Source organism: Maniola hyperantus, chromosome 11 (assembly GCF_902806685.2).
Source record: "Maniola hyperantus chromosome 11, iAphHyp1.2, whole genome shotgun sequence".
In the NCBI taxonomy this organism is placed as follows: Eukaryota; Metazoa; Arthropoda; class Insecta; order Lepidoptera; family Nymphalidae; genus Maniola; species Maniola hyperantus.
The window spans coordinates 7,075,900-7,088,650 of record NC_048546.1 but is presented as its reverse complement, the minus strand read 5'-3'; the positions used below and the strand labels follow the sequence as shown (position 1 = coordinate 7,088,650).

At 35.6% G+C, this 12,751-nt stretch overlaps 1 protein-coding gene across 1 annotated transcript in view; it reads left to right on the top strand.

Moving 5' to 3' along the window:
* The window catches only part of LOC117986592 (monocarboxylate transporter 10-like), a 155,350-nt gene that overhangs the window by 38,090 nt on the left and 104,509 nt on the right, over positions 1-12,751 (top strand). The window contains exons 2-3 of the mRNA XM_034973455.2: positions 2,340-3,086; positions 3,499-3,731. Coding sequence (XP_034829346.1) covers positions 2,440-3,086; positions 3,499-3,731 — 880 coding nt within the window. The 5' untranslated portion in view covers positions 2,340-2,439. The remainder of the gene's footprint in view (positions 1-2,339; positions 3,087-3,498; positions 3,732-12,751) is intronic.

Genomic DNA, 12,751 nt, shown 5'->3' with positions numbered 1-12,751 from the left:
TGTACATGTGTATTAGTTTTGAAATTATTATTATTTGTTTTAAAAGCGGCAATAGAAAATACACTCTCTGTGAAAATTTCAACTCTACCTATTACGTCATGAGATACAGCCAGCTGACAGACAAACAGACAGAAAACGGAAGGAGAGTAAGAGGGGCTCGTTGACATACTTCGGGTACGGAACCCTAAAAAGCAGCAGTAAAATAATCTGTGAATGTAAATACAAGGTATGAATGACCTGCGAAATGGAATGACATTTGAAACCTGCATTTTTCGCCATTTACTAAAAGCTTACTTTTTATTATTAGTAGGTAGATAATAAAAACAAAATTGTCTTAAAAGGTGATAAGGCAACGAAAGTATCCGTACCTGAATAACCAGCATGGAATGTTGTCTGGAAACTTTTGCGTTTCTAATTTTGACATAAAAGTAAAATAGGTATGCTCATTCTTTAGATTAAGGACTATTCATTGTCTACTCTTCAATCTTAATCACAAAATTCAATCTACCATTTTCTGCTCCATTGAGGTAAAATATTACAATCTTTCTCAACTCTGATTTTACTAAGAATGCACCGCTTGCCGTTGCGAAGCTGAAGTGGCACCATTGCCACTTCAGCCTGCCCATGCAGGGCATATAGTTCGTAAAACCGATAGACTTTGGGGTCTCGAGGTGCTGGAACGGCGACCTCGCACCAGAAGACACAGCGTTGGAAGACACCCCACTAGTTGGACGGACTACATCAGACGAGTCGCAGGGAGTCGCTGGATTCAGGCGAAGCAAGACTGTGGCGTGTGGAAGTCCCTACAAAAGACCTATGTTCAGCAGTGTACGTCTATCGGTTGATGATGATGATAAATTTAGGTGCTATAAAATATTCTACTTCGACTTGTTAATCTGTATAACCAACAAATTGTAATAACATTCCACCTTAAATCTCAATTTACATAAATACCATTTAGTAATACCTACCTGTACGACCTAATGAATTATTCATAGAATTTACTTTTTTTTTTTTTTTTTTAAAAAAGAATATTAGCCATATTAAATGACTAATATCCCCCTTTCCTCTCCAATTAAGCGTCAAGCTTGTGCTAGGAGTAGGTACGACAATAGTGCAACGGGCGGGATTTGAACCGTCGACCTTTCGGTTTTCAGTCCACTCCTATACCGGTTGAGCTATTGAGGCACATTCCACCTTAAATCTCAATTTACATAAATACCATTTAGTAATACCTACCTGTACGACCTAATGAATTATTCATAGAATTTACTTCACTGAAATCATGTTACAAAAATCTGTAGGTTTATAAAATACCGAATAACTAAAGAATTGTCTGCTTCTTAGGTATACCTAATAGGTAAATATTAATTATCAAAGAAAAACAAAATAATTACCACAAAATACCGATATTAGGCTTCCGTGCCCGAAGGCTGTTAACAGAATCCTAAGCCTCCGCAGTCAGTCCGTATATCCGTCCGTTAGTCTGTCAGCGAGCTGCATCTCACGAACTGTAATAGGTAGAGAGTTGAAGTTTTTGCACAGTGTGTAGCAGTGTGTATTCTTATTACCTACCGCTATAACAACAATTAATAAAATATCAAAATGGCCGCCATGCAAATGAAAAAAAAATCAAAAGTACATTAGTATTTTACGATGGTGCAGAGTGCGTTACAATGCCTCTTTCAATTTAAACTCGCGCGGTATGTTAAGTGGTATTAGGTAAGTAGGTACGTCAAATACTTTCACGCAAACGCAAGTGCTAAGAACAATTACTGTACCTATCTAATAAACAGCACGATCAGATGAACTATTATGCGAATGCATAGTAGGCGACGTAACAACAAAATGCAGAACAGACGCATAGACAAACATTATTTTTTATATATTACTAGCTTAAGCCCGCGACTTCGTCCGCGTGGACTAGACAAATTACAAACCGCTATTTTTCACCTTGAATTTTCGATATTGTACATGTGTTAGTTATTTGAACTAACACCGAAGACCCGATAGGCAGATCTTCTAATTTTTAGGTTCGGAGAAGGAACAATAAAACAACGTACTTTTCAGCGGAGAGTTTGTGTGTGTAACGGTTTATTTTTGACATTCTTAAAGTACTATTCGCTAACCATAGACAAATTTTAGGCATAATCTACGTGATAGTTCCGATAGGCCGCGAACGCACTGTCAACTTAATAAGAAGCGTTGACACATGTATTCAAATTAAGTATGAAACTACTACTAAGTACCTACTACTACTATTAACTACGCACGTCTTAAAAAGGTAGAGATTTGTTTTTGCAGGATCATACTCTTAATTTGTTTTTTGTTTGTTGCAGGTTATACTTTCGGCTGTGTGAGATGTGAAGTGAAAAAGTGAAATTTGCTAACTTTCAAAAAAAATATTTACAAAAATGCGATCAACAAACGTGAACAACAATGACGCTCCGCCGGTGTGACAGCTTGCCCTCAAAGCTCCGGGAGGCACCGATCACAGCCGAAGTAACCCAACCATTGAATAAAATACCTGATTCCAACACTGACCCAGATATCGAGGAGGCTGTTGTTCGCGACGAAGTAATCGCCACTTGGAAATCCCTTTATACTGACGTCAAGAATATACAGAATGGCTTTACTGCAAAGAACGGCCCATCGCGATCAGTCTATGGTACGGATAAAAGATCTATTACGCACACATTCAGCCCAGCGTCCGCACGCAACAATAGAGAAACGCAGAAGAAAATCACTTATGATAGGCAGGTTGTTCTCGGCGCGCAGGACGCCGATCGTATCTCATCATTTCCCGCGGACACGGGCCAAGGTAATTCAGACAGAAAACCTAAATCAGTGCGCCGACGGACCTTACTGGAACGCCTTCTCTCCTGGAGAACACCAGAATGTGACTGCCATATTGAATGCCCTTCAAAATATCAGCCAATACCCAAACCACGACCTGAAGATGTGTTGTGCACTTGTGGTGTCGTTCGACCAAAATTTGCGACGAACAATAAGAGTAAATACAGCGAGCGTGGACGATCTAAAAGTGTTGGATATGAAGCTGCTCGAGAGGTGACTCAATTTCGCCGGTTAGTGCTTTATTGAATTTTGGTTATAAGTTTTATCCATTGTAAATAGTTTACAAATAGTCCATGCATTCTAAATACAAAAGAAATGATAACACAAGCCTGCCATGTTGATTCTTTTGTAAGGTGATGATGTAAGGATTCTAACGATACATCCAAATCTGTTCAAGCATTTAGAAGTTATGGTGGTAAAAACATTACACTCCTTTTTTGGGCAGTCATGTAAAACAGGATCATACCAATATTTGCCTAAAACTTGACACGATCTGACTTAAAAGAAAGCTATGATATGGTATTCTAGCAAAGAATATCCTTATCTACAATCGGCCTGCTATTTTTTAGAAGCTATTAATTTAAAGGTGGAAGGACATCGCAAGGATTTGCATGCATTTTATTAAAATATGTGGTGTATTAGGTGCGCTAGCGCAGGCGCAACGGTGGGCGCTGAAACAGCAGCAGCTCTACGAGCTCGCGCTGCCCTCACATTGGCACGGCGGTACTACCCTGAAGGAGGCTGGGGCTGGACTGTGACCGTCGTGGGCACGATCGTTCAAATTCTATCACACGGCTTACAACTTGGCGGCGGCAGCGGCGCGATAGCATGTACAGCCTCCGTGAAATACCGCGTCCCTCCACTTTATACTTACGGTGAGTAATCTGACACATTATTACAGATAATTCGTAGCCTCGCTTGCCAAGTAAGATACCGTATTTCCAGTGCAGTTTAAGAGAAAACATAACCTACAAGATATTCACAGGAAGTATCTTCCACAAACTTAGCAAATCAAAAGTTTCTTACTTAATTTTGCAGACTTCTGACAAAAGAACATTAATTAGATAACTGTTTCCTCCGAATATAATATCTAGAAAAACAAAGTAAAATATTTACTTAAATAACCTACGACAAAAAATTAATAATTGCCAAAATATAAAATGTCCAATGATTTGGTGATTATTAAAATAAAGTGATTAAAAATTCTACAATCAGTTGATGATGATACTTACCTTGAGATTGTTACAAACAGTTCTACAATAAAGAATATCAACAGTTAGAACGGTAACTGCAAGTAGTTTGCGTCTAAAAAAATTGAACCTTATGACATTGTGATAGGACTGTTTATTGAATGTCATTATTCTTAATTACGAACTGAAATAGAACTAAGACGAGCGTTTAAAGTAATTGAGTAAAACGAGTCGGAAGCGAGTAGACGTCAGTCGACGATTTGCCTTTATTTAATCAGGGCTCAATTAACTAATTCATTGTCTAATTACAAAGTAACAACGACGTAAAAATAGATATTATTGAAACAAAACAAACAAACTAACGTTTTACATCCGTTACACAGTAAAATGGTTGGTTTCCCAGAAGGTTATCTAAATCCCATAAGCTTTCGTTTGATTGTGTATAAATTGTATCACAAAATCAAAACTCTTACGTACTGTACATACTCTTAAATGTAAATAGCTCTACTACCGTAGAGGGACAGAAAAAAATACCTAATATAATAATAATTACCTATATAGGTACCACCATGAATTATCATGGCGGAAATGATGGTAGATACATAATAAAATTATACTTTTTAAGGTGTGTTAAACTTTTATCCATTACACACACACTTGAAAGGCCAAATAATTGATATCATACGATTTATTTTCGGTAAGCTATATCTGAAGTATATTTGTCTGTTTTTCTGGACTAAGGGATGATTTATGCTTACACGTGGTTGGCACTTGATGAGACACGGACGCTTCACGACGGTGAAGCATAAACTGCTTCATATAAAATGTTCGTGATGTTTTGAATCCGTGCCTCGTCCGTGTCTCGTACTTGGCACGGCTCGTGCCCGCCACTTATCAGCATAAAGTTAAAATTGGTACAAATCTTAGAGCATAATGCTCTAAGATTTGTACCAATTTTAACTTTGTATGGTCACCTAGGCTACACTTTACTGCATGAAAGTTTATTTTGGTACCGCAGAAAAACTAAAGTTCAACACGGTCAAAGTCACGAGCAATCAATGGTATTTACTAAACGGTAAACAAGATATTGATCTTTTAAGCCTAAGATAATACGAAGATGCGATTTTCCTTCGACTATTCAGCGTATACCTAAACAAAGTCCTAGTTAAACTAAGCCTTCAATAAAATCGAGTGCGGCTTAGCGAGGATTTCCAATAGATGGGAATATGTGTAACAACGCGTACAATTTCAACAGAACCGGCATATTGACTTTGTTGGGAATTATGAACTTTTCACCCACGGGACACTAACTATACGATGTACAAATACAAATACAAATTTAATAAAAAGCATTGGCAGGTTTTTGCGCTGTTTCTAAATTCTAAAGTAGACTTTTTTATTGTCTTATTTACATTGATATAACCCATATAAATATAGGTGATGCCCGCGCCTTCATTCACGTGAGTGTAGATTTTTTTTAAACTCTTTGATTTTCTGGGTAAAAAGCAACCTATGTCAGTCTCCAGTATAAGGTACTAAGCTATCTCTGTACCGAGATTCATAAAAGTCAGTTAATGGGTCTTTAAGAATCTCGTGGGAAATCTTTGATTTTCCGAGATAAAATGTAGCCTATGACCGTCCCCGGGATGTAAACTAACTACGTAGTCTGTACCAATTTTTAACAAAATCGATTAAACGGATGCGCCGTGAAAAGATAGCAGACAGACAGACAGACAAACACACTTTCGTATTTATAATATTAATAATAATATATGGAATAAGCAGTCATAGCCTAGTGGTTACCACGTCCGCCTCCTATTCGGGAGGTCAAGGGTTCGATTACGGGCACGCACCTCTAAGTAACTTTTCGGAGTTGTGTGTGTTTTAAGAAATTAAATATCACTCACTTTAATGCTAAAGGAAAACGTCGTAAGGAAACCAATATGCCTGAGAGTTCTCCATAATTTTCTCAAGGGTGTGTGAAGTCTGCCAATCCGCACTTGGCCAGGGTGATGGTGGACTATGGCCAAACCCTTCTCATACCTACTGAAAGGAGACCCGTGCTCTGTAATGAGCTGACTATGGGTTAATCATGATGATATGTTAATATATAGATAGGTATAGATCAAAAGCTAGGTTGATTCTATATCTATTCTGTGACACCTTAAACTAATCTAATATTCAGTACACGCCAAATGAATAAATAATGGCACAATGGCCAAATGTAACACGTTTTTCCTTGAATAGGCGAATCTTGTCATCAATTCGGGTCAATCGTATCGTAATAGGACACGCCAAAGACAAGAGGGCTCGGCTGGACTAGCAGGTCACAGTAGTTGTGCTCAAAGTAGCCTAAAAGTAGCCATAGGTCAAACCGAGCGTTGCGTGGACATGAATGATTAGATCGATGTACAATTGTACATAGTGTATATATTTTATAACTATTTAGGCATGCGCTTGACTGCAACCACACCAAACAGGAGTTGTTGCAGCCTAATGTGCAGCACATTATATTTCCCTTGCTCTAATGTAAAAATCCTTATCGCCTACACATTTCCAGTGGCAGTTCCGGTCTTGGACTGTAGGCTGATGCAATTTACGGAGCCTTTTCTTTTAAAATGTTAGCTTTAAAAGGAAGCTATCCTAGATTGAAAGCTTGCCTTCGTTCATCCTCTTTTATTAATAAAGTCTCAAATTAATTTAATAAGAGCATTTTCAAAGTTGAAGACTTCAGAGGAGAACTGTTGAACGAATTGTGTACATTCCCGAGCTTTAGCGTAAGTACCTATCTATCTAATTATTGTCGGTGGGAACAATGAGGTTTCTAAGACAATAGGTACCTACTAATAAAACAAGTCGTTATTAATTAAAAAAATTAAACACGACAGCCCTGTTAGCAGGGCGAACTAAAAAGTGAAAAGCTTCACATTTGAAAATGCAATACATCCGCCATATTGATTTTTTTATTTATAGCCAGTAACATTGCGATGATGTACCTACCTAAGGACTCTTGATAACCCGTACATCCAAATCTGTTCCGGAATTTATCAGTTATGGTGGAATAAAGAATCTAAACTGACATAGATACATAAAATATTATTATTGTGTATATTACAGGTACATAAAAATATACCTACGCAGAAAATAAAGAATAAACAATACGTGTACTAAACCCTGAAACACACTCCTTTTTTAACCGACTTCAAAAAAAGGAGGAGGTTCTCATTTCGTGGGATTTTTTTTTTTTTTTTTTTTTTTTTTTTTTATGTATGTTCCCCGATTACTCAAAAACGCCTGGACCGATTTTGAAAATTCTTTTTTTGTTTGAAAGGGTATACTTCAAAGTTGGTCCCATTTCAATTTGGTGAAGATCTGATGAACATCTTCGAAGATAGATACTGGAACTCCTCAACGGATAAGAGTAAATTGCTCGCGATCAGTGTAATAGCTTAGTAAACAGTAGATTTTTAACCAGGCATAGCATAATTCCATGGGGCCACTAAAAATTGTGAAATAAAAAATTTTTACAAAAAAAATAAAAACCGACTTCGTTACATAAACACTAAAAATTAAAAAATAATTTAATTTATTACCGAATATATTATGTATACAAGAGTTAATATAGTTCCATAATAATATTTTTTGGGGTCGGTGCCAATGAGGTGCCATTGTGGAGTCCCATAAAAATATGAAGTCTAGACGATTCGCGCAGCTAAAGCTAATTGGCACCGGCACCAAAAAGTATTATTATGGAACTATATTAACTCTTGTATACATAATATATTCGGTAATAAATTAAATTATTTTTTAATTTTTAGTGTTTATGTAACGAAGTCGGTTTTTATTTTTTTTGTAAAAATTTTTTGGACAGCCGCGTAATAAGGATAGCATTGTCCTTTCATCTGTAAAAATTGGGTACACCCTATTAATGATATTTTTATTTATAGCAAAATGGTTTCTTGAGATAAATTGTAGCAAAATGACTCGACAACATCACCTTATCTGCACGTTTCTATTGGCAGACACGTGACACCATCCACAATGTATCGTGTCACGGCATCACGATATTTATAGACTCCATTATTAGGTGTATCGTTACAATATAGTGATCCATACAAAAAGGTTTATACTTAGTCTGAATATAACAAAATAGTTTTAATCTATGGAATTTAAATCCCATGTAGGCCCGCACAGACGTTTATCCAGCATGTAGGTCATTATGCGCATTTCGGTGATTGTGGTGAACAACGTCCTGAAGAAAGTTAATGCTAATTCTCTGAGGGAAATCATTATGTTTGAACAGTTTTTAAAATTAAGCGTTACCTAAAATGACATAAAATCTGATTCTGCGCTCTTAAACTCAATGACAAAATAGGTACATTCATATATGAACCCTAAAAACTGACACTCCTTTTTTGTTCGCGTTTTTTGCGTCCAAGATATCTGCGTGGATCAAAGATATGCCTCCTTGAGACCACTATAAATTACCACTAAGGCGCTCCTTTAGGAGTAAACAAAACCTACATCTCTTTATAATGCAGTATAATTGAATGATTTAAGCTTAAAATATTATGACCTCTCGAATTAAAAAGGTTGAAATCTCTACAAATCAATTTTTTTACGGAACAGAACATAATAATATGTATCTGTATATCTAAGTATAGTCGCGTCACCTAGGTTTTTAATTTTAATTTTAAGGATTCCGTAGTAAGACCAGGAAACTTTATAGTTTTCTTTTATCCACTTATCACTGGTTTGTCTCAGGTTTTAAATGAATAAATAAATAATCTTTATTAATTTTACAAAACGTATTAAGAAACTAATGTATGTTGTCCTGAGGAAATAAAATTAGGCTTACCTACCTTTCTTTTTATAATAACCCGTGTCAGAACAATTATTATATTTTAACATATGAAAATGGGGAAAAACACGAACACCGATACGAGCAATCAACTTGATGGCGTAAGCTAGCAATTGCGAAGATTAAATTGTTTTTTTTCTTTCTACATAAATTCTCTAGGTAGCAAAATTGTTTTATTAAACTGGTACAAAATACCCGTAAAAGTAGGTTCCGCACGTCATAAATAGTCGACTTTTATTATGATAAATTATATTTTTCTAAGTATACAACTCTGATAGGTAATAACTATAACTTCTTAATAATACCAAGTTTACCTAATAGGTGTCTATAAATAATTTAAGTTTTCCTGTATACAAAGTTTTTTCATTAAACGCAGACACAATGGTGACGAACAAATCTTGAAGCCAACATATGAGATTTTTTAAGTTTATGGATTAGAACAGATCAGACATACCTACAAAGTTTTGTACCTACCTCTAATATTGAAGAACCTATTTTAGAATATCGGTAAACAGCAAACCTGGTCATAATATGATTATTCCGATGGAGAGGATATATTTCTACACTTATTTTATTATTGAAATAATTTTCATGCCTTTACTTTTTTCTTGGTTTGATGTTGCGTTTTAAGTCTCTTGAGTAAATTGTAAATTAAATAAGTAACAGAATAAAAAAATAACAGACTTATTTGTAAATTAAATAAGTAACAGAAAAAGTACATTAATTAATTCTGTGGGATTTATTTTATCCTAATGCAATTTAATACCACATCATGCAGGTTATCTAGTTACCTACACCTAACGCCATCTTATTGGCATGCTCGTGACACCATTTGCAATATCCCGTGTCACGTTTCCTGGTTATTTTCATACCGTATTATGTTTCATTTCAATACAATCTGATGCCGTGTTACCTAAGGTCGGTAATATTACCTTTTTTTACTATGCCTGATTTAAATATTAGGTACTAGATACTTAATATGCCCCGACTTTGTGCGGGTGTAATTTCTGTAAATCCTGTCAGTAGAGGTCTACGTTATCAAAGAAAGCTTACATGCAAAATCTAAGGTTTCTAGACTAGACCTTGTCTGTCTGTTACCTATTCACGACCCATTTGTTTTACCGATTTTGACGAAATTTGGTGCAAAAATAGCTTGCATCCCGGAGACGGACATAGGTTATACTTTTTGTCCTGGAAAACCAAAAAGCTCCCACGGTATTAAAAACCTAAACCCACACAGACAAAGTCGCGACAATCATCTAGTTAAATATTTTAAAAAATATTAAATATTAACTCGACTATCCAAAAGCCTTAAAAAATTAGATTTCAGTGCTAGAGTTTCGAAGTAAGTAATACACTTTTGGACGTCCTCGTCTGAAATGTACACCTTCCCTTTAGCACTGAAAAGTCTAGTTCTAAATCTAGTCTAGTTTATTTTTTAGGTTCCGTACCTCGAAAGGAAAAAAGGAACCCTTATAGGATCACTTTGTTGTCTTTCTGTCTGTCTGCCTGTCGTGTCTGTTAAATTTGTGTTTTAATTATCAATAAATTCGTATTTTTTAATTGTAATATAATTTATCATTGGTACTTGTAGATACACTTAATATTATAAATCAAAAATGTTTCTGCTTGTGTGCTCCATTTTGGCATCTTAATAGGTTGCGAAATAAGTTAAATACTAAAATATTTATCCATACTAATATTATACATGCAAAAGTGTGTCTGTCTGTCTGCTAGCCTTTCACGGCCCAACCGTTCAACCGATTTTGACTAAATTTGGTACAGAGACAGCTTGCATCTTGGGGAAAAACATAGGCTACTTTTTATCCCGGAAAATCAAAGAGTTCCCACGGGATTTTCAAAAACCTAAATCCACGCGAACGAAGTCGCGGGCATCATCTAGTATAAAATATTTTTACATTAAAAATAAAAACTACTTACTATAAACATATTTCTTCTGATTTTTATCGTGTTGAGTTTGTTACTTGAAAAATTATGTAATTTATCTACTAATTAACACTTAGTTAATTGTAAAACCAAGATTTGCTCGAATTGGAAGCATGAATGCTATAGAACTCACAACTTTGGGATCTACTAACAAAACCTTATTGTTGTTTGTAAACCCCAAAGTTTCTACACAATAGGTTCGTAACGTTTCAGAATTATTCTGTAAGAATAATGATTGAAGACTTGCCTTTGGAAAATGGAAATAAATATTATATTTTTAGATTACCACTGTAGGCTATGGGACAGACAAGCTATTTACTTATTTAGAAGTAGATGATTAACACGACTTCGTAAATGTGGATTTAGGTCTTTGAAAATTCCGTGGGTACCTTTGATTTTCTTTGACATAAAGTAGCCAATGGCTGTCCCAGGAAGCAAGCTATTTCTGCACAAAATTCGTCAATACGTCAAAATTAGATAAAAGTATAGGCCGTGAAAATCTAGCAGACTGACACACTTTGGCATTTTAAAATTAATAACATTAGTACAGATGAAAGCCAAAAAATAAAAACAGTATTTTGCTGACTTTCACTAGGTACACAGATTTACCGAGCTAAGAGTGTTTGTATTGTTTTATGCAAACAGTAGTTTGAATTATAGCTAGAATAATAATATGTCCATGCTGTACTGGGCGGAATTAGTTACATTTTCTTTAATTACGTTTATATCAAATTGGAGAACTCTCAGGCATGCAGGTTTCCTCACGATGTTTTCCTTCACCGTTAAAGCAAGTGATATTTAATTACTTAAAACGCACATAACTCCGAAAGGATAGAGGTGCGTGCCCGGGATCGAACCCCAACCTCCGATTAGAAGGCGGACCTCCTTACCACTAGGCTATCACACAGCTTAATTGACTGTGGTGTGGTTGACTATGGCCAAAACCCTTCTCACTCGGAGAGGAGACCCGTGCTCTGTAGTGAGCCGGCGATGGGTTGATCATGATGATGATGACGATAACAAATTGTATCTACCTTCCATTTGTGTCAAGAGTTTATAATCGAAAAATATAATGGGGAAAAATGTACCTATTCTAATTATTCTAAACTATTGTAAGCTCTATGTCGAAAAATTGCATGTGTTTGTATTAATTTTATCTTTGTAGCGAAGCACAATCACCAGTCTTTACTTCACACAGATTGGAACGTTGTGCGATAAAGGGAGCTGGGACGTGTGTTGTTTTAGCTTGATTAAATCGGTATGCCAGTTTTGGCATCAACTGGCCTTTGCACTTGGAATTTTACAGGCAATATGCATTTTTATTTTGTAAAGCTGGGTGAAAAAATGTTTAAGTAATAATTAAAAGTTCTGGAGTACTTATGAGCTAAATGAAAAGCTGTGTTTGTCTACGCTTGAAAAACTCGAATTAAAAAGATTTTTTATGAGACTAGCTTATTCTCGCGACTTCATCCGCGTGGAATACACAAATTTCAAACCCCTATTTTACCCCCTTGGGGTTGAATTTTCAATAATCCTTTCTTAGCGGATGCCTACCTTGTAGTAGCTATCTGCAATCTGCATGTCAAATTTCAGCCCGATCCGTCCAGTAGTTTGAGCCGTGCGTTGATAGATCAGTCAGTCAATCAGTCAGTCACCTTTTCCTTTTATATATTTAGAAGATTAAACGTTCTGGAGTACTTATGAGCTAAATGAAAAGCTGTGTGTATCTACGCTTGAAAACTCGAATTAAAAAGATTGTTTATAAGATTTTCAATCTAACCTTTAAAAATTTTTACAAAAAAAATAAAAACCGACTTCGTTACACAAACACTAAAAATTGAAAAATAATTTAATTTATTACCGAATATAATTATTATGTATACAAGAGTTAATATAG